At 48.8% G+C, this 22,520-nt stretch overlaps 1 protein-coding gene across 1 annotated transcript; it reads left to right on the top strand.

Annotated features, from left to right (window-relative positions):
• Nucleotides 1–18,280: 18,280 nt before the first annotated feature.
• On the top strand, nt 18,281–19,225 carry LOC141974381 (olfactory receptor class A-like protein 4). The gene has a single exon (XM_074934056.1). The coding sequence runs from the start codon at nt 18,281–18,283 to the stop codon at nt 19,223–19,225; it is 945 nt and encodes a 314-aa protein (XP_074790157.1).
• Nucleotides 19,226–22,520: the final 3,295 nt, after the last annotated feature.

The raw sequence follows: 22,520 nt of genomic DNA on the forward strand, positions 1-22,520 counted from the left end.
TGCAGGATTCTACCACAGTCATTGTCTAAATCACTACAGTTTAAAATAGTTGCTCCCAACAAGTAAGTCAGGTGGTATGGGGGGATCTTAGACCCAGACAAGAAAAACACCACCCTCTGGAAGTTGATCAGGGATAAAAGAGACAAAAGGAGCAATGGGCCTGGGACACAAAGGCTGGATCTGTGTTCAGATCCAAACTTTCCCAATATTCAACCTTTGGTCAGATCTGGGATTTTGCTTCAGCCCATTATAGAGATGGGGCCAGTTGGAAAGCACAAATCTGGATTTAGAAATTCCAAAAGATTAATCCAATTTTAGGTCCATCTGTAGAAAGAAAGTGACCTTTTCTGGAGCAAGCAAGTCCCTCCCTTGAATGACGGCAGAAAGAGCTCTGAAGCACAGTTCAGCAGCTGTGGTACCTCCTGTGAAGAACAGGACAAGTGGCATTTGCTTGTTTGGTTGTATTAAATTATTTTAAAAGTAGGGAAAATTACCCTGAGATAATGGAAAGTTTCAAGAGGAGAAGCTCACTTGTGTAGCAGCCTGACCAATCAAGACACTGGACTTTCAGACAGCTTGAGAACACAGAGGAAGCCTTGATGCTGATTGGCTCATATAGAGATTTACGTCCAGGTTGTAAAGATTGATACATCCTATTGACCAACCTGCATCCAGGCTGCTGGTCCAATGGGCAGCAGAGAACAGGGAACACAGGTGAGATCACATACATATTCCAGCTGTGTGGTGGGTTGTGGAACATCATGCAGCCTACAAGAGAGGATGCAGGGTGTGTATATATCACAGAGTGCCACAAGTACTCCTTTTCTTTTTGCGAATACAGACTAACACGGCTGCTACTCTGAAACAGAGGACAAAGTTTTCCCCTGTGTACAAGGTACATGGCACGGTGCACCACTTACGCTCTATTTAAGCTCTATGTTGACAGCTTAAGTGAGACATTAATGGTGCAAAGACATTGTGTTGGCTCTCCACACAGAAGACATAAGAACAACAAAATAACGGCCATACCGGGTCAGATCAAAGTTCCATCAAGCCCACTGTCCTGTCTTCCAACAGTGGCCAATGCCAGGTGCCCCAGAGGGAATGAACAGAACAGGGAATCATCAAGTGATCCATCCCCTGTCGCTCATTCCCAGCTTCTGGCAATCAGAAGGCGAGGGACACCATCCCTGCCTATCCTGGATAATAGCCATTGATGGCCCTTTCCTCCATGAAATTATCTAGTTCTTTTTTGAACCCTGTTATAGTCTTGGTCTTCACAACATCCTCTGGCAAGGAGTTCCACAGGTTGACTGTGCGTTGTGTGAAAAAATGCTTCCTTTTGCTTGTTTTAAACCAGCTGCCTATTAATTTCATTTCCACCAGCGTGAGCAACAAACATGGGCTGCCCATGGCAGATGGAGAGAGAGCGTCCCAAATAGTTTCCAAAGAGGAGTAAGCAGCACTGTCCCCCGTTTATACAGACAGGGAGATCAGGGAACAGAGAGCTTGTAATTTGTCCAAGGTTTCTGTGGGGAGTCAGCGACAGAAATAAGAATACAATCCAGCTCTTCTGACTCCTCGTCCTCTGCTTGGTCCACAGCTGGCTTTAGGTCAATCACAGCCCTTAGAGTGTTCGACATGGAGGCAGACAATCCTGAGCCCCTGCCTTGAGAGGCAAACAGCCCTTTGGCAACCACACTCACGTCAGAGCAGGGAAAATCTGAGGAAGCCAAGGGTGTGCAGGGAGTCAGGGATTCACAGTAAGTAGAAACCGATGCTAGCAAATGATGGATTTATTCGTTCCACGCTGAACACTTTGTGCTGGAGTTTTGTTTTGTTTTTTTATTTCTGGCTCCTGAGGATTTTTTGGTTTCCAAATCCATCCTGTTTACATCCCTGATAGCCACAGAGCACAGCCTGGTTTAATTCACATTCACAGACCATTGCGAATGCTGGGAGGCTTGGAAGCCCAATGGCTATTGGAGCATCAAGTGCCTGGCCCTCTGCAGGTTGGATGCTTTCTCTGGCCCAGCTGTATGTGACAGAAGGGAGAAAATGCACAGCCCTGCTAGCCCACCAAACGGGGCCGGATTCACACGCTCCCTCCTCCCTCTGCTGTGGCATCGAGTCGTAATTGGTTTGGGTTTCCTCCACCCAGTGTTCTATACCGGCCTGTCTCATACCCAGCCAGGCAGAGCCAAGGAAGCACAATCGCAGAGGTGAATTTGATTTTCAATTGTGCCATTAATCGCCCCTTCTCTCCCTGCAGCAGCAGCTCTGGGCAAAGATTTGGAGGCTGGCACCAGTCATGAAACCCACAGGAACTTGAAATGGAGTTAAGACAATGACCAAGGCCATAAGTCAAGCCCTGCTTAACCACAGGGAAATATTGCAACGGGGGGGGGGGGGGGAGGGAGGGGGGCAGGATTTCTACAGCTGATTTGTTTGAGCAGCAGGAGAACTCTGCTTTTCAAAACTCGGTTTTCAGATGTTTGCAGGAGCAACCTGCAGGAGTGTTTGCAGTGCAACCCGCAGAGTTCAGTGACAGATCTGAACCTTCTGCAAGCTCAGGGTGGGGAGGGTTTGAATCCAGAGGTTTAGTTTGGTTCCCTTTCCAGTGGGCTCCATTATAGATGGAACGTGGTAGCCCCCACAAGGCGACTGAGTGGCTTTAGCTAGTGTCTGACTTTTTCATCCCAGGTGTCCATTTGGTTTTATTAAATCGTGGTTCAGGCCACTTGTGAGCAGGCACTTGCTGACCTCAGCATAGGTCCTCACTGCATTTTGTTTGCATCCACAAACCCCAGTACAGTTTAGTCCTCAACTGGCAACCTGGTCTGTGCTGTGGCCCATGACTGCAGTACTGTGGGCATGGTGCACTGTCACAAATATTTGTTGGACCAGGCCTGGACCAGTAGAGTATGCTGCAGCTCACCACTAAGCATGCTGATGGAGCTGTGTAGGCTGCATACTCGCTGTCACTCCAAGGGCACACAAACAGGATACTAAGTAAGAAGAAACACCAAGCTGTTGACTTGCAGCAAGAGCAGATCTGGGGGAACAAACATGCATCCCCCTCCTCTGAACCCAGTCTAAATCTACTGGCTGCACTGAGTGACTCCAGGGTTACAAATGTTTTCCTAGCTGACTACAACCTACCCTTTCCCTCTGCACTCTCAGAGTCCATCCAGAGTTGCTAGACAAAATAGGAGTGGGTTATTAGTTATTGGGATCCCAGCATGCTAGTTGCTACACACACATAAAGAGAGACAGTCTGTGACCTGGGTACAAGACAGACAAATGGAGGGAGGGGAAACGGAGAAAGGAAGTGACTCACCCAAGGTCACTCAGAAAATCAGTGGCAGAGCCAGGAACAGCCCCCCAGGCTCCTAGTCTAGTGTTCTCCACTATACCAGGATGGCTCCCACTGTTAGTAGACGTCTATGAAATCTTCAACTCTGGTACTGAAATCTAGTGGTTCTGAGTCCAAGCTTCTCTGTGAACATTCATTCCTTTGTATTGGCCAAGCTTTCACTAAAGTTGGACACAAATATTTTGCACTGCCTAGATGGCCATGAAAACCTGAGGCAGCTTTTCAGAATGCGCTGAGTGGTGAGCTAGACAGATCCCTGGTTAGCTCCCTTGGCCAGTCACTAATGAGGGTGTCAGCCAAGGAAGTCCAGTTAGAACTTTGTAAATCAACATGCCCAGGAGTGATCAAAGAGCTCCCCTACCCCCTCCTTCTCTGCTGGGGTTTGATATAACTGTGGCCAGCTGGATGGGTCAGTCATTTATAGCGGGGTTTTCAAAATGGCCCATTGATTTTCCAAAGGACTAATGCTCCGCAATCATTTAGGTGCTTTTGAAAATTTTACCCCATGCCTTGTTTCTACTGTACAGTACATTTTTAATGGGAACCTTTCAAAATATATCTGTCACAGCAGTGCAGTCTATGCTCTTTGAGCTCTATAATGTTTTGCTAAGCAAGGACAGAAAGATAGCATTAACCACTCAAATATTCCTTTAAAGAGCCAGTGGCTAGTGGATAGCCCTCAGCCGCCTCTGTCCAGGTATACATCCCCAGTGGTTGGAAAAAGTCAACTGGATACATTAAATGGCAGTTGTTCCTCTATGTTGCAAGAGATGAAGCTACAGAAATGTAAATCAGCCTCCATTCTATATTACACTGTCAGAAATTCTCTCTCTCGCCAACGATCAAGTTGACACTAAGCTAATTACGCAGAGATCTTTAAACATGAAAAATGGTTACTGGCCTAAAGTTCCAAGCTCAATTCTTCTGACCCACAAAAGAGCCTCAAGAGGAAAAGTCAAAGAGTGGCTTTAAATGGCGATTGTTTGTCTCTCACTTCCACAAAAATGCAAAAGGCGAAACTGTCAGACAAAATACACAAAGGCACCTGTGTTAGAGAGCTGCAAACCCTGCCTTCGCACACGCCAGTGGTCAACTAGGCACCAGGCACTCCTGTCTCGCACACTATTGCATGTTAGCCAGCACTGCCTGAAAAATCTGATCTCAAGGAGCAATTACAGTCACATAAAGTCTGAGTCGTACACAAACGTAAACCACAAACCTCATGGAAAGTGACTCTCCTGGCCAGTTTATGTCATTTCGACACTGGAAAAAACCTATTTGAAGTAATTTTGCCCGAGGGCCTGTTTCCTTCGCCTCCTGGAGAGTGTAGGATTGTTCACTGTGGGACTTTTGCTAGTGAGTTGTGCAGGCTGCTTTTAGGTTCTGAAGTAATGTGACTTTGTCAGGTGCCTGGCTTGGAGAAACATCTTGCAATCAGATAGAACCATTTTCCTGATCCTCAGACCAAGTTTTCCTTCTCGGACGGTCATCCAGTTTCTCCTACTTATCGCCCCTTACTGCGCCCCAGACAGTTCATCTGCCTCCTGGGTGTTTATATCCCTTTATATATATTCAGATCCCTCCAGACATGCTGCATGCCCCTGCTCCCAGCTACTCTATGCCAGGCACAGTTACCTCCTGGCATCTACTTCCCTAAATCAATCCCTCAAGCTCTCTTGACATTTCCCCCTACAGCAGGCTTGTCTGGCATGTGGAGGACAGTGCCCAAGAGGGGGTGAATATTGTGGGCAGAACAGCAGCTTATACCTGTTCACATGCTACCCCCATGGGGCTCAGCAGGGGCACTCGAATGGGAGCATCTCCACCCCCTGGCATCACAGAGAGAAGGTAGTTGTCAGGGGTATCTCCACAAGGGCCTGTCTGCTTTGGCCTTCCCTCCCTGCACTGGTCCAACAGAGCCAGGGCATGTTGCATCCCCGAGCTGTGTGCATTTGGGAGGGCCACAGTGGGAGTGTGAAATCCTGGCCCCACAGATGTCAGCAACAAAACTTCCCTTGGCTTCAGTGGGGGCTCCTGGACTAGCCTGGTGTCATACATGTATTAATCAAAGGTGTCCAGGTGCAGTGAGAGCAAAGGGCAGGGGCTGCTTCCCCTGGCGTGTGTCCATACATCAAACCAGTTTGAGAAAGGAGTCAAAGAGGCTGGGGGAGGGGGGCAAATTCAGAAATTCAGTGCACTGCACCTGCGTAAACCAGAGCTGAATCGGACCCCAGGAGTGCCTATTAAAATTACCTGTTTGGGTGCTGCAAGATCACGTTGGCCTTTCCTGCATGCGACAAAGGTGGGATCCCCAGTCTATCAGGAGACAGAGAGGCCAGAGTCACGCCTGGTGTAACCACAATTGATTTCATGGCAGCCCTGGCAGGGATGAATTTGGTCCAGAACATTTCAAAGGTTAGATCAGTGCAGCCGGATCGTGCATTTCACAGGCTCTCCCAGGCATTAGCATTCTGATGCAGTGCAGATTCACGCCAGAACACAGCCTCTAGAATCCTAAGGTAAGAAGCAGCAGGGCGTATGCCCTGCTAGCTCGTTACACCAGCGCAGACAGAGCTCCCTGGCAGATTTTCATGTGCAATACTCATTTAGGTTGACAAAATATGTCAAAGAAAAAGCTGGGAAGCCATTTCTTGCAAGTCCTCATAAATATAACCCCCGCTACTAGAATGGTTTCCTATATTTAAATACTAATTTGTTCCTTATCTTTTCCGTTTTCCAGATTCCAGGGACGTATCTACCGAATGCTAGAGAACAGATCTAATCATTCAGACACTCTTCATCAGGAATATTTTCTTGTTGGACAACCCTAAGTCCCTTCCAAGTGGATTAAAGAGACACCTGGCCAGAAATTCCAGCTGCCTATTGCTCTGTGGGTGTGTCTCTAAGCCCTGAGAAGGTGAATCTGCACCTACCTCAGTGCAGACGAGAGGGTCTCAGGAGCTTCTCTAACATCTACCATCTGAGACACAGTCTCTAAGGGATTGTACACCAGCTGGGAATAGCTGCAGTTCAGCATGAGTTGGCCACACCCTCTACCTGATCTCTATGCCAGGGCTGAGTTCGGGCAAGGGCTGATGATAGCAAGAGGGGCTGAGTACACTGGCTCTGAACCAAATCAGGCCACTTATTTCAGTGCTGAAATATGGAGACAGGTGCTTTTACTTTGGGCACCCAGTTAGAAAGCATTCACCTGAACCATCCCGTGCCTCAGTTTCCTTATCTGCAAAATAGGAGTGATAACATTCCCGCACCTTTCTAAAGTGCTTTGCAATCCTGGTACTCCATGCATAACGTGTTCCTTGTTATTTATTATTAGGATTATGCTAACTCTGCGGAGCACCACTTTGAAAACGGTAGGGGGTTCTAAATGGTGACTCATTTGTTATTATTCCTTTGGTTTTCATTGTCACGGCATAAATACTTGGTGAACTCACTGAAGCATGCAAACATCCAGTATAAATCAATAAATAACCATAAAGTGGGTGGTATGAACTAGTATTCTGGTACTGGTGTGTCTGTGTACGTACACCTTTGGTATATATTCCCTCTGTTCTAATTCTGCAGCCAGTATGTCATTCGGTACCTTGGCACAGTGGTGTCTCGCCTGGTGTTTTATGCTGTACGAAATGTCCAGCAATTAGTCTTTCTTGCTTCCATCTTATACCTTCTCGATCATACAATGCCTTATCTCCACTTGTATTACACGTTTGCATGTCTCGCTTCTAGTTCACACTAATTCGTTTGCAATTGGGGCAGAAATGCTTGATGTTTATTTACTTTTTTAAAAAATCCTAGCGTCAATTTTCCCTCTTTAATGGTCTCGAGCAGTTTCTGCCAAGTACACTTGATGTTTTACACATGGCAGTAGACAGAACAAATATGTTCCAATGAGGAAGTGTGGACTCAAATCATCCAATTCTTCCAGGCTATTTCACCTGGAAGGAAGCACTCAGGCCAATTTAGACACATTTTAGAGCTGCACAGGACAGGAACATGACAGGAGGAGTGGGGCATAATAATTACTGAGCATGCAAAACAAACGGCAAACGTCATGGGTTTGGTGACTTTCTCCCAAAGCTATGCAAATATTTCTGTACATAGCTAATTAATTATGAGCATGGGGTTATTTGCCTGCCTGCTTTTGAAAAAAATGGAACCCTTTCTATTCCTGAACACTTATAGCTCCATCTATATTATATTATGGGTGGGGCTGGTATGAGATTGCCAGTTATTAAGGCTGCCCAACAGGTCCCCTTAAAAGACCCTGATTTCAGTTGCTGATAGCTTTGCCAAATGTTAAACTATGCGGGGTGCATGTTCCAGGCCAAGCGTTATTTGGAAAATTTCAGCCCAAATAGTTTGGCCATTTCCAAAAATGAGGCCGGAGGAAATAATTTGCTTTGCTCCATGTTTAAAAATTCTGGTGCCCGTTTCTTTGAAAAGTCCACAAACCTCTTTGCCTTGGAGCAGGGACTTGACACTGGGCAGGCACGTGCTTTTTGCCATCCCTGTGAAAATCTGCCCCCCCTCTGGCCAAGTTATAAGCCTCTGAAAAATTATCCCCAGAACAGTTCCATCCTGTGCAGTGAATGAAGCAGGTGGAAAACCAGTATTTGATCACGTAATTAGTGGCTGTATCAAAATGCTTCTACACACGAGGGCTGCATTAAGGGTGCATTAAATCTGGCATTTCGTAGCTTTTGAGTGCTTGACACTGGAACCTCGATAAGGCTCTTTCAATGCAGTATTTCCGTGGGTGATATTTGTTTAGACTGATAAAAATGTGCTAATCAAACCAGCCAACCCCAAATCTCTGTGTGCATCTCCAATGACTAGCCGCGACAATGACACTTCTCAGAGGAGTGTCATAGGTGAGCGGAACTCAAAGGGAGCACAAGAAATCTCAGCCAATGGATAACAGGTTGCAACAAGGTTGATTCACCTCCAGTGTGAAGTCAATGGAATTCCAGTTTTACGTCAGTGCAACTCCACTGTTTTCAGTGGCATAAAATTGGAGTAACACGGGGGTAGAGCAGGGCCCTCAAGTTCCATCCCACGTCCATTTAGGAAAGGACACCCCAAAACCAAGCCAATGGGTAAAACCCACCCCTGTGTAGGGCTATCACAAACCCATTTGACTCCTCCTCAAGCCCTATCTTGGCATTGATCCTGGCTAGCACAGAGATGGCCTCTGTGACCATAATTCCAATGACAGCTGTGTTCCACTGGAACAATGCTACTGTCAGCCAACGGGCACGAGACAGAACCTTTGTCGGAGCTGGCCCAGGCACGTGGAACTCACGGCTGGAAGAAGTGAGAACAATCACAAGCCTCAGAGCAATCTGCGAAACCTGCCTGCCATCCTTCCCACACAGAACACCCAGCGCCTGGCAGGTGAAGAAAGCATAGTCCTCTTTGAATCTAGAGGAGACAGATACCGTGGTGATGGTGACCTTAAAGCTGGATGGATGGGTGGAGCCGACCCTCTGCACAGGGGAATATTATTATTAATTGTTTTTATTGCAGATGCCTCTGGGAGCACCAGTCCTGGACCAGGCCCGCAGGGTGCCAGGTGCTGTGCAAACAAAATAAAGAGAGAGTCCCTGCCCCCAGAAGCTTGCAATCATTTCACCCTACATGAACAGATAGCCCTGCTCAATTTAATCAGGATAGAAAGCTGATGGCCACAGTGGACTAATCCTCTAAGTAAGGGAAACAGGACTTGGTCCTTTTTGAGCAGCAGATGAATAAGAGCTGCTATTCGGACAAGTGCATTAAACATTGGCCTGCAAGGAAGGGCCGAGTGGGTTGCTGGGTAGTCCGTGCTCCTCTCCCATAGTCACAGTGGAATAGAAACAAACCTACTGACCCAGCGTCGTTTTGTCTGTTGCGATGCTAGAGACGCATTGCCACTCCCTTTGAGTTCCCCTGCACCACTTACACTCTGCTGTGAAATAGCACAGTTGTTGCAGATCCTTCTGCAGAAGTCCCTTGTAAAACACTCTGGGAAGGAAGATTAACAGGTTCCTCCACTCAGTGGGGTTAAATATGCAGCAACATTGGTAAAATATTAAAGCAATAAGTCACAGCTTTTACAGCCAGATAAATCCTCCTGCTGGTACCTTGCAGCCAGAGAAATGTAACAGATCGTTTCTTCTGCCACTGGGCTTCTCTTCATATCATCTGATATACTTACCCAGCCGGCGTGTTGCCGCAGCCTTTCCTTTTTAAAAAGCAGATCTAGTGGGTGAAATGAGTTTGGCAGGTCTCAGTCAGTTCCTGATTGGCAACTGCCCACATCACATACTCTACCTACATGGCCCAGCCCATCATAAATCTGAACACCTCGCTAATATGAAGGAATCTAGCCTTGCAGCTGTCCTCGGAAATATTAATACTATCCCCATTTTACTGAGGGGGTGTGGAGCGATGAAGGGGCAAAGGTTCAGAGTTCAGTGCACTGGCCCTAGCACGCTGCCGGGAACGTGTGGCTGAGCTGGGATTGAACGCCGCTCTGCTGAGCCCAGTCCTGTGCATTAACCGCACCCTTCTCAGTCACGATGACAACTGGCACTTTCAGCAGTGAGGGGGTAAGGACTGAATGAGCCACCGAGATTAAACGGGTCTCACCCTCTTTGAAGTGGCCCCTCCAGATCAGAATCATAGAAGTGAGGTCCTGTCCAGTCCTACAATAGGTCGTCTAGTCCAGGCCCCTGCATGCAAGGCAGGACTCAAGGAGGACACTCAGGGGTAGGGAGAACCTTGCCTTGGTACTGTTGATGCAGCTCTAAATACCCCGAGAACCAGAACAGCTGTTAGTGCAAGCAGCAGGCACATGGCACCTGCCTGGAGAAGCGGAATAGTCCCTAAAGCAGGAAGAGTTGGCCTGGGACAGGAAATGAGCACAGGGCTGAAGGATCAGCCAATCATCAGGACCTCCAGTGGCAGCTGGTAGGCAGGTGTTGCGGTTCATTTACTAGCCAGACGCTACAGCACTGATGGGATTGTCCACAGAAAGAAGGTCACCTGGTATTGTGTCCTCCCCCTGGGGCCTCTGACCTTCCCAGAAGGTCCTCAGATGGGCAAATCAATTACTTGCAATAGTGCCTTGGCTGAAGTCAGCAATGAAAACTACTCCAAGTGCAAACTGGCTCCCGACACAGGGAATGACGACTTTGCATCTGTACCGTGCGGAGAGCGACCTACACAGCAAACCACTTCTCTCTGGTTACTAATCCATGCATATGGCACCTTTCATCACACAGGATGCACTTCTCCGACCCAAAGAGTGCCCCTGATGTGCCTGGTCGCAGGAAAGCATTGACATCATAGGCCTGAGCCTCGGGCTCCAGCTCCTGGAGATATTAATGTGTCAGAATCTCAGCTTTTGTTCGAAAGAAAAATTAAGATTCTAGCTCTCATGGTTGTGAAAAAAAAAATCTGAACATAGGAATTGACTGTGATTTATGCAGTGCTGCCTGCCTGAATCTGCAGAGAGCCTGAAACGATAGCTCTGAGAGAGGAGAACGGCCCTGTTCACGTCAGCGGTATGTTGATGCCAAAAGCCAGAGCTCTGGGGAGCTTCTTACCACCACCCCAGAAGAGGACTCTGTAGGTATGTCCTGATTAGGAAAAAGAGGTTGAAGTGAACCCCGACCTGACCATGGATATTCCCCTGGGGGACATGCACAGGAAAACCTTTCCGCTCAATTTACTTGGTCAAAGTCAAGCCTAGGCTCCATCGACAGTTTATTTTAACTTTTAATTAACAGCCCACAAAGTAGGGCTCTAGCAATCTCAGTGCCCCCGTGTACCTCCTACCCTTCCCCCCTCCCCGCCCATCCCCACGTCCTGTCCTTTTAATCACCTCACCTCCCAAATCACCCCTCACCTCCCAGCAGGGAAGTTTGGCAAGTTTCAAAGTGGAAGTGGAGCGTGCAGCTGGTGGCTGGTAGGAAAGGGAAGAAAGAAGCAACGTGGGATTTGGGCCACAGCCTGCCTGGCCACGGCATCGCGAGCTGGTGAAGAGCGAACTTCCCTGCTAATCAAGGTGCTAAACATCCGGAGCCTCCACTGCTGGGAGTGGAGAGCCCCCAGCGCCTCCCAGGGCATGTTCTGGGGCGGATTCTGCATTGCCCAGCTCCTGGTGTTATTTATCCCAGTGCAAAGTGGGTGTAAAATGCCCCCATTCTGATTGGGCCACTCCTTGCCGTGTGAGCTGGGGAAGCGGCTTCTCTTCCCTGTGCCTTCATCTCGCCACCTTCCCGCTGTCTGTTTAGGATGCAGTCACCTGGGGAAGGCGCTGCACACACAGCTCCTGCCAGATCAGGACTGTGAGCTCTGCTGAGGTCTCCGAGTGCTATAATAATTCGACACCCTCTTTGCATTAGTGTAAGTGTGAGGACACACATGCTGCAGGGGAACAGAATCAGGCCCTCCATGGCTTGCAGGATGGGCCCCCCAGAACCTCAGCTCCTAGCAATACAGAACAAAAAATAACTGGCATTTATTCCAGTATCCCAAAGCACTCCATTATCCCGCGGTTCTAAGATCCAGTCGTTGCAAACAATTACACACTTTACTTGTGCATGGTTTCACTGAACAGCATTCCTTGGGCTTAGTTCTGAGCTGACACCTACATTCCTGATCTCAGCTTCCAGGTGCATAACTGCAGCCCACTTCCATTCAGAAAGAGACCCACCTACTCTGCGCGTGCCACTCTCACTCATAGACGTGATTTCTTGTGTTATCAATTATTTAGGGCGCAGTCAACTCTTGTGTTTTGCAGCACAGCATCACAGCGCTGGCTGCTCAAAGAAAGAAAAAGAGTGGCTGTTAATATTTTCCTGATTAATTAGCTGTTTGCGACACACAGGGCAGTGAAGCACTTGTTTAGATGTTACCTGTGCAAACATAATCATTGCTATTAACAAATGTATCTCTGTGTAACAGCAGCTCTGCTTTCCAGCCAGAGCACAAACGAAACAAGGCAACTCTGAACTGGAGGAGAAAAATAAATATTGGATAGTTTGTGTGAGAAACAGCTAGCTAACAAAGACCATCAATTATTAAAAGCCTGTCACATGTTTTCTCCGTACACAGGGAAGTGAACGAAGGTGACAGGTGGCTGGATTTATGCTGTGGGGATTTAAATGGCACCAAGACAGCTTGGATGAAAGAGTTAGGAAATCCAGCTCTTACAAAGATGGTGGCTGGTGTATTAAATCTATGCCAATGGAACTGTTACCCTGAATCAGTCCCTTAGTGGTGAAAGGGCACCAATCATGTACGGTTTCAGAGTAGCAGCCGTGTTAGTTTGTATCAGCAAAAAGAAAAGGAGGACTTGTGGCACCTTAGAGACTAACAAATTTATCTGAGCATAAGCTTTCGGTGTATCATGTATGGGTGACACAAGGAGGCAGTGTGACCTACTGGAAAAAGCTTTTTGACTCAGATTCAGGAGACCTAGGTTCTATACCCTGGCCTGCTGGGTGACCTTGGGCAAGTCACTTCACCTCTCTGTACCTCAGTTTCCCCATCTGTAAAATGGGGATAATGAGACCACAGTCCTTTGTAAAGTGCTTTGAGATCCGCTGATGAAAAGCGCTAGATAAAACTAGGTATTATTATTATTCAAAGCTAAAGGAAAGAAGTGTGCCAAGCTGATTCCATGTGTGATCCTTGCTCCTTTGCCCGCAGAGGATGACAGAATTCCCACCGAAGTGAGGCCCAGCGCAGGAGCATGTGTGTGAAGGGAGCGAGGGAGAAAGAGTTCTGAACATCCAACCCCATTAGTTCAACATAAAACACTGTGACCGTCACCTTCCAACCTAACCTCAGGGAAACGGTTTCACTTTTGTCAACTCGCCAACCTGCAAAAGAGAGAACCACAAACCTTAACCAGCCAGTGCCAGATCTTCCAGTTCTGCTCGAAACCAGGAGATGCCCTGACTGGAGCTGAGGGCGATCCCAAGAGGAACAGAAACGTGTCCTGACATCTTTATTAAAAGCACTGATTTGGACACTTCAGCTCTGTGCTCAGTGTAAACGTTCCTGCACGGTCTCAGCTCGCTTCAGTGTTCCCAGGACGAGTCAGACCCCACACTGCCCCTCTCAGGAGGCAGGTGCAGAAGTCACAGCTCAGAAGGAGGGATTGAGAGAGGGGCTTTAAGCCCCCTTTCTGCCTCCCAGATGCTGCTGTCCCCAATATGCTGCAGCCCCCCACGGTTGCCCTAACATATGGCAGCCTGCCCAGCGCTGTCTATGAGCTGCACTGCAGTCCAGAGTATCCAGAGAGCAAGCCACTAGGTCTAGTGGGAGTGGGGGCAGCATAGGGCCATGTGTGTCGGCCCCATGCCGTGGGAATTCTCCCCAGGGCTGTTGAAACGACTTTGCTGCCCCTATACGCCAGGGGAGCAGCGTATAGGGGCCAGTGAAAGGGCTAAAGGGGTCACTGCAGGTGGGATGGAGCAGAGGCCGCAAGGAGGGGAGAGCCCCGGGCCGCACCAGCGCCAGGGTTTTCTGGTGTCTGACCCAGCAGCCCTGGAGGGATGCTCTGTTTTGTCTGAGCAGCACAGCTGGCCCTGGAGACCAGCTTTGGGGACGGTGCCATCTAAAGGCACAAAGTGATTTCAGACGTGACTCATAGGAGCAGGCGCTGTTTGCCTGTCAACAAGCAGACACGTAAGCCCCGTTGTCTCCCTAGGAAGAGAGAGGCACGTCCCCACGCTGATGTGCGCAGCGAGGCCGAGGGGCGGGGGTGGGACCCCGTACCTGCCCACAACGCCCACCAGATCTCATCAGGACTGAGACAAACAAGGGTCAAAGCAGCCCAGACGCAGCCTCTACTCGACATTAAACATTCACCTGCTGAGAAGCAGGCTGTGCTGTGGCTCCTCGTGTGCCCGTCTGAAGGGAGCAGACTTCTCGCGAGGGAGCCTGGCTTCCACCACAGCCACCCTCAGTTCTGCTCCTCACATCCATGGAGGCCTGGAGCCTCTTCTGAGCACTTCGGACACCCAGTGACAGACAGGAATTGATGCACTGAACATCTCACGGGCCCAGGCGTGGAGGGAACAGGATCTGTTTGCCACAGCCATATTGTAGCCAGCCTCTCTGCAACTGTAGGATCGGGCCCACACCAGTGATATTGTCCTGGATTTAATCACAAAACCCCCAGGATTAGAGCTGCGCTGATGACATCGTCCATGATTTAAGGACCAGGCTTTGTTTCAGTTAGATGCCAAAGCTTGAGAGAAGGTTGGCAGCAGGGTGACAGCAGCGTAGGGTAACACAACCCAGTTTGCATCAGGCCCAGTGGGATGAGCCCATCATCCTTTGCAGGCCAGAGGATCATGGGGGAGAGCAAGTCCTGGCATAATTAGTGGCTGATGCTTCCATAAGCTGTGTGATTATCAAGAGCTGCCGTCCATGAAGCCAGCTAACACATCCTTGCAGCTTTGCTAACACATAGACAAATGAAGCAATTAGAGGAGCATTAGCAGGGGGCTGCAGTAAGGCCATGCTAAGAAGCAGGGCTTTGGTAAGGTCTCACAGAGCGGGCAGCCCCACATCCCCATCAGCATTTCCACTAGCCAAGCTGCCATTCAAACTCTCTGTCTTTCCAAAGAAGGGGAGCCGGCAGCGTTGTTTTACTCCAGGAGGAGCTGAATCGCATAGAGCGGATGTGGTGATTGGCTGTCTGAGCTCGAGTCATGAGCAGAATGTGCTGGGATGCTTGGAAATTCCCACTGACCAGCAAAACGATTCGAGAGGAAAAGGTGCAGCAGATGCTGAAGGGCTAGGAGAGTCAGCAAAAACGTCAGCGAAGCGAAGAGGAGATCTTCACTGCACACGGGTGTGTTCTTAGCTCAGGTTACCTAACTCGGGTTAAACTAGAAGTGAAGACATGGCAACTTGGCTTTTAACTCCGGTTAGCAGTTCAAGGGGGGCCTAGGGTTGCAAGGTAACACCACACCTGGTTTTTGCAGTGAAGACATCCCCTAAAAGACAATGCTAGACCCCAATATCCTAGATCACATCACAAAGAGATAGTTGCTGCCCTGAAGGGTTTCTACAATAAGAACTGATCAGGTTTCAGTCTCTCACTTCTTGCCATGTCCTAGTTTGCCTGTCCTCCATGGAGTCCTCGAGCAAGAATAGCAGAGAAGAGAGCTCATATTCCTAACGTAAGAACAACCAGGAAAAATCCTTTCAGCCGTTCTTTATCCATCAAAGAGAAGCAAAAAAGGGACATAATCCCAGTTTCTTTTTCTTTTGCAGATCACCTTTAAGGCTGGATCGATTGCAATGGTGCGATCCAGTCAGCGGAGTCTGCTGAAGAGGCGTTCCATACCAACACACACCACGTCCTCTCCTTTGCTGTAGGGCAGAAGCATTATGGCAGCCCACCAATGTTGCAGAATAAACATGTGTGACGGGTTGGACCCCCCTTCTGGGATGCCACCTGATATATTGGGACTTCACTGACCCCTCCTACTCAACCAGCCTGGGTTGAGCCTCTCCCTGCTTTAAAGAATTAGGCTCTCCAGCCTCTTGCAGCACACATACAGGTAGGACCACACCCGCTGCAGACACAGACTCAAGTCAGCTGTGTGTGAGAGGACTCCCCCAGCACTCATGTGCCCACCCCTTTTGGGAGACAAACCCAAAATACTACTGTCTTGCACTGTATAGAAAAATCTGCACAGCGCAAGCTCAAAAAAATCCGCCCACTTCCTCAATGTGAAGAGAGATGTGCACGACTTCTTGCCCCCCAACCAGTTAGAAATCACATAAAGTGGGTTTCGTAATAAACAAAATAAGTTTATTAACTACAAAAGGTAGGTTTTAAGTAGTTAAAGGGATAGCAGACAGAACAAAGCTGATTACCTTAGTAAATAAACAAAAGCCGCAAACTGAGCTTTAACACACTAGATAGATAGGATACAAATTAGCAAATGCTTACCCTGAGTGATAAACAGGCTGGCAGATTCTTAAGGCACTAACTGCCTTGGCTTTCCCAGGTTTTCTTACACAGGCTAAAAATCCTTCCAGCCTGGGACCATCACTTCCCACAGTTCAGTCTTTGTTCCTCAGGTGATTTCAGGGAGTTGTTGTTGTAGGGAGAGTGAGGACACCTCGAATTGTCATTGTTCCTCTTTTATATGTTCCCCCCTCTTCCTGGAAAGCTTTTTTGCTGTGCCCTGAGTCAAACCATGCCCATTGTACAGAGCTCTCTCTGAGAGGTTTCTATTGCACACCGTTCCTAGGGTAATCCTTATGCTCGTGTGCATGTCCTCAATAAACCACTAACATTGTTTGTATTTCAAATGGGCTATGTTGGATGAGGCCAGAGACATGGTCAATACTGCCAGCTTCAGATACAAAAATGATACATGCATGCAAATTGGATAAACACATTCGGTAAATTATAACCTTTTGAATGACATCTTACAAGACCCATCTTGCATAAAGTACCTCTTAGTTATGCCATATTCATATCCTAACCATATTTCTATGAAGAATATGGGGTGTAACATCACAGCATGATCTTCCCTAAACCTTCCTCAGCTGCCATGTTGAGGTGAAGGGGAGAACAAAGGGCCTGGAATCAGGCTCCTCTGAAACACACGGAGGAGATCAGACTGCTGTAAAGGAAGGCTGCCCTCAGGATAAATGTGCATAAAACCTGTTGCTGAAATGCATCAGAAGCAAATCCCTCTTGCAAAGACAATGCTTCCCATGCCAAAATGTATGAGTCATCAGCATGAGCTAGCCTTTAAAGCAGAGCAACAGGAGTCAGAATGCTTGGGTTCCAGGCCTGGCTTTGCTGTGGGCTGTTCTATTTCTGCACCCTCTGTGCCTCCCCATCTATCCAGGTGTAAAGTAGATGCAAAGGTACATACCTACCTGCTTCAGAGGGGGCATTGGGAGAATCAGTGGTTTTAACTTCTCCAAGATCACCAGCTCAGAGGTGCAACGTATATTTGATTGGCAAACTCCTTCCCACCGATTGGCTTTTAGTACTCTCCTCCCAGTGTTACAGAAAGACAATGCAATTCTTTGTAGGCCTATTCTGTCTCATTCTAGCAAGGGAGGAGGATCAATCTGTATTCACAGGTCTTTAAAGTCCCAGCTGTAGCCATCTGGTGAATCAGTGGGTTGTATAAATGCTTGTTTAGTTGCTAAGCATCTGACGAGCAGATGAAATGAGTGGAAAACTAGCTGAGTCGGCAAAAGGACCACTTCACACAAACAAGTGAGCGGACCAGAGAAGAGAGGAATTGGAAGGATGGTAAGTACTGAAGGAGAGGGGCCTTTGCTTTTCTGTGCAGGTTCCAGGACCCCAACACACAGGTGAGTGGATCTGAGACAGTGAATAATGAGCCATCACTTAGGCCCTTTATCTAAGTGGAATCTACATTCTTGGGATTTGAGAATTGGTGGTAGGGTACTAGGGTATCTAGATCACTGTTCTGGATCTACCCTAGGACAGTAGTGAGCAAAAGCTGTTGCCTTGCTCTGGTTATTCACTGGCCCACGTATAATGAGTTTGGCCGTGTGTGTCTTGGGCTAGTTCCCAGAAATAACATCCACATCAAAAAAACCAACCCAACTGGTCCCTTGTTGGGAGTCTCCATTAATGTGGGTTGAAGGTGAAGCCCCTGTCTTGATCCCAGAGAAGCAGAACAGGTTGGAGGCATGATGATGGGATCATCCATCATGATGGGATCGTCTCTGGATGCCTGCACAGCCAAGGTGCCCCGATTCTGGGAGGAGGTGGGTTTCTCAGGCTGGCACAGGCACTGCTGACATGGGCACTTGGATATAACAGGCCTGCCTTGTGTTGCTTTCACAAGGCTTTCGGGGCATGCCAGAGCAATGACACCGGATGAGCTGTCTCAGGGCAACATGGTGCAGGCGACTCTGTATGGTGCTCTGGTCCTTCTCTGCCTGCTGAGCAACAGCCTGGTTCTCCTAACGGTCCTTGCCATGACTGTGAAGCATGGTACCACGGCTGCCTCTGACCTTCTCCTGGCCACTCTCTCCGCCATCAACCTCCTTCTCACAGTGCTGTGGAACACGCTGATCTTCACAGCTGACCTGGGGCTACAGCTCTCCTTGTCTGCCACTTGGTGTAAGGTCTTCATGTTCACCTGGGTGCTCTTGAGAGCTATGAGCACCTGGGCCACTTCCTGCCTGAGCATCTTCCATTGCCGTATCGTAAGGAAGCAGCATCCCCTAGGGGCTAGGGAAGCCAGAGGGGCCAAGGACGCAGCTATCACTGTATCTGCCCTCTGGATAGTGAATGTGTTGTACTTTCTTCCTGCCTTGGTGTATTCCAGCCATGCAGTGGTTGGGAATAGCACTCTCTCCTTGAAGCTAGTGAGCAGTACCACCAGGCCTTTGCTGGGCTGCACATGGGCTTTCCCCTCCCAGCAGAGTGGGTTGGCCTATGCCACGGCTTCCTTAGTCATCCACAAAACCGTGCCCGTAGCCCTGATGCCGGGCGCCAGCGTGTACACCTTACACAGACTGAAGGGGCACGTGAGAGCCATGGAGGCTGAGAATGGGGCGGCCAGGTTTGTCTCTGAGCAGAGAGCTGCCAAGGTCATCCTGGCCTTGGTCGTTCTGTTTGTGGCCTGCTGGGGGACCAACAAGCTGGCAGTCGGCTACCACAGCTTCACCAGCTGGCCCCCTGCACCCTTCCTGCTTCAGGCTGCAGATTTCTGCGCCTCGCTCTTCTTGGAGATGAGCACCCTGGTAATCCCGGCAGGGCACAGCCAGCTGCACAGGATGCTCCGGAGAATGATCTGTGTGTGCTAAGAGGGTTCTGGGCATGGATGCAACAGGGACACAGGGAGTTGTTCTATAAAGGAACGTGTGTCCAGCCTCTGGAAGATCTGGAAATGTCAGCTTCCCCCCTGACTGAAGGCTGAATGACCTTTCTACTCACACCCACCTGTCTTAAACTAAGCTTGTCTTTCTATTAGCTGAACCATATCAGTCTAAAGCCTGACAGGAGACAGAAAAAGCCTGCAGAACAGAGTTTTGGCACTTACCGTGCTGTATCCTGGACCTCTCCATCCATAGTCACAGTTGCTCTTAATAAAATGGGTTGGATGCACTTCACAAAAATAAAGAAATAATAATAATCTTTGCCTTTCTGGGGCACCTTTCAGCTCAGAATCTCAAAGCACTCTGCAAACGTCGACAAGTTAATCCTTCAAAACACTCCTGACTTACACCAGGAAGGAACTTGGCCCAGCATCCTGTGGCGGAAATCCCTCTGGACATAACTGAGTTGAAGTCAAGGAAGTTCCCGCAGGGTGGACATTGGCTCAGCATGTCTGAGGATTACGTGTCTCCGTCACAGTTTGCTGCGAGGTTGCTGGTAGTACACAGCCCCCAGCTGACTCAGTGAGCCCATGCTTCACAACCAGCTCCTATCATGGGGCCAAATACATCACGGTGTTGGCAAAGAAATGGCAGCTCCTTTGTACTGACACTTGAAAATATACACATAGAAGAACAGAGAGTTCTAGTGCTAATTAGAACTGTCGATTTTATGAGCTAGATCCTCAGCTGGGGTAGATCAGCTTAGCTCTGTTGAGTTCCATTGCACTTCGCAGATTTATAGCGGCTGGGGATATAACCTGCAGTTTTTTAGAGTAGCACCAGACTCACCAGGTTTGCTTCGCATGGGCTTGCACGGGTTTTTTTTGTTTGTTTGTTTGGGGTTTTTTTTTTGCTTTTGAGCTCCATGGGCTCTCTCCCACCTCATCTGCCAACACCACACCCCCAATGAACCAGAAATCTCAGGGAAATCCACTCTCACCTGCTTTTGTGCCAAAAATCATGCAAAACTATCACCTTCCCCGTCACCAAAGGAAAAACCGGAAGTCAGAGACGCAATGTGGACTAATGGATACAGAACTGGACTGGTAGAGCTCAGGGTTCTATGCCTGGCTCTGCCACTGGCCTGCTGGGTGGCCTTGGACAGGTCACTTGGGCTCTGTGCCTCTGTTTCCCCATCTGTAAAATGATACTGAACTCCTTTATAAGGTGCCTTGAGATCTACTCATGAAAATTGTTATACTGCTAAGTATTACTAAGCCAGGCCGAGGCTATCCAACCTGCAGGAGTCTTTTGACAAATCTGCTTTGAGCTTGTAATGAAAGGTGAAAGCTGGCATGTTTCACAGAGCTCTAGCCTTTATACCGATGAGAACAGGCAGCAGCTGCATTCCAGCGTAGCCAGCAGCTGAGTACATGGCGTAACGATCAGCACTCTGGACCGGTCCCACTGCTCTGAGTTCAAATTCCGATAAGGCCGGCACATCTGTTTCTATCAGACAAGGTGGCTGAGTGGTTCTGGCGTGGGACTGCTCCAGAGTTTGCATCCCTTCCTTGCTGTCTCCCCACATCCCCTTTATAGCTGTAACATGGGGATAACAGCACTTCCCTACCTTACAGGGGTGCTGGGAAGATATACACAGTAAAAATTTTGAGTAATAGGGGCCCAGATAAATACCTGAGAGAGAAATCAAGACCAGGGCCCATACTGCATGGTTCTAACTGGGACCTGCTATGGTACCAGTGGTCTTACTAGAAGAGTTCAGCCCATGCCAAACCCCAGGATCTGGACTCTGTATCCAGACCACCCCCTCCCCACAATAGGTAGAACCAAAACCCCAGGCTTCAATGCTGAGTCTGAACTTTCCCAAATTCAGATTCAGCCAATCATATGAAGAGGTTTGAACTGCGGAGCTGGATCTGATCCTGGGTTTAGGTTCCAACCCAGGGCGCAGCTCAAGAGATAGACCAGAGGTGGCCAACCTGAGCCTGAGAAGGAGCCAGAATTTACCAATGTACATTTCCAAAGAGCCACAGGAATAGTCAGCAGCCTCCCCATCAGCTCTCACGCCCCTGCTCCCAGTGCCTCCTGCCCACCAGCAGCCCCACCAATCAGCGCCTCCCCCTCCCTCCCTATCAGCTGTTTTTTGGCGTGCAGGAAGCTCTGGGGGGGAGGAAAGGGGGAGGACCGAGGGCATGGCAGGCACAGAGGAGGGGGCGGGAAGGGGTGGAGTGGGGGCAGGGCCAGGGGTTGTGCAGTGAGCACCCCCTGGCACGTTGGAAAGTTCGCACCTGTAGCTCCAGCCCCAGAGTCGGTGCCTAGACAAGGAGCCGCATATTAACTTCTGAAGAGCTAAATGTGGCTCCGGAGCCACAGGTTGGCCACCCCTGGGATAGACTATATGTTGCAACCTGGTATAGTATATAGGACACTGGCCTGGGAGCCAAGACTCCTGGGCTCTAACCCTGGCTCTGCCACTGATGGGCTTTGTGCCCTTGGGCAAATCATTTTGCTTGTCTTTCTCCTCCCACCTCTTGGCTGTTTAGTCTGTAAGTTCTCTGGGGCAGGAACTATCTCTTACTAGGGTGACCAGATGTCCTTATTTTATAGGGACAGTCCCGATATTTGGGGCTTTTTCTTATATAGGTACCTATTACCCCCCATCCCGTCCCGATTTTTCACACTTGCTATCTGGCCACCATATCTCTTACTGTGTGTACATACAGCGGTCAGCATAATGGGACCCTGGTCTAATTGCTATTGTAATACAGCTAACGCCCAGGAATTACTTCCACATTTATACATCTACCGGATGGCTTTGATTTGGCTTCCTCTACCCTGGCTGTCACATCTGTCCCTTTTTGTTTATTTCAGCTTTCTGTTCATTGTCCTGGTTTTCTATTTGCAGCCTGGTTGTTCTTGGCACAGGGACTCTTTGCTTTCGGCGCTATGGAGATTTTGTACCGTTCCCTCAGGGAATCTTTGTCAGGACAGCGCCACACAAAAGTAATCCGTGATTAATAACCGAGAAAAGGGAAGAGAGTCCCTGGCCCTGTGTGCTGAAAGGTGAGATTGTTTTGGTAAACACAGATTCAGTCAAGCAGTTCCCAGTTTCAGCATCCTAAGGATGCTCCATCACTTTAAGGCTCAAAAGCTTTTAGGAAGTGAGTATTGTCTGAGCTGATCACTGCTGGACGGTTTGGATGCTACCCTTTAAAAGAAACCCAATTTAGTGATTTCCATCCTTATTGCCCAGAGCCCTCTA

Source organism: Natator depressus, chromosome 18 (assembly GCF_965152275.1).
Source record: "Natator depressus isolate rNatDep1 chromosome 18, rNatDep2.hap1, whole genome shotgun sequence".
NCBI classification, from domain to species: Eukaryota; Metazoa; Chordata; order Testudines; family Cheloniidae; genus Natator; species Natator depressus.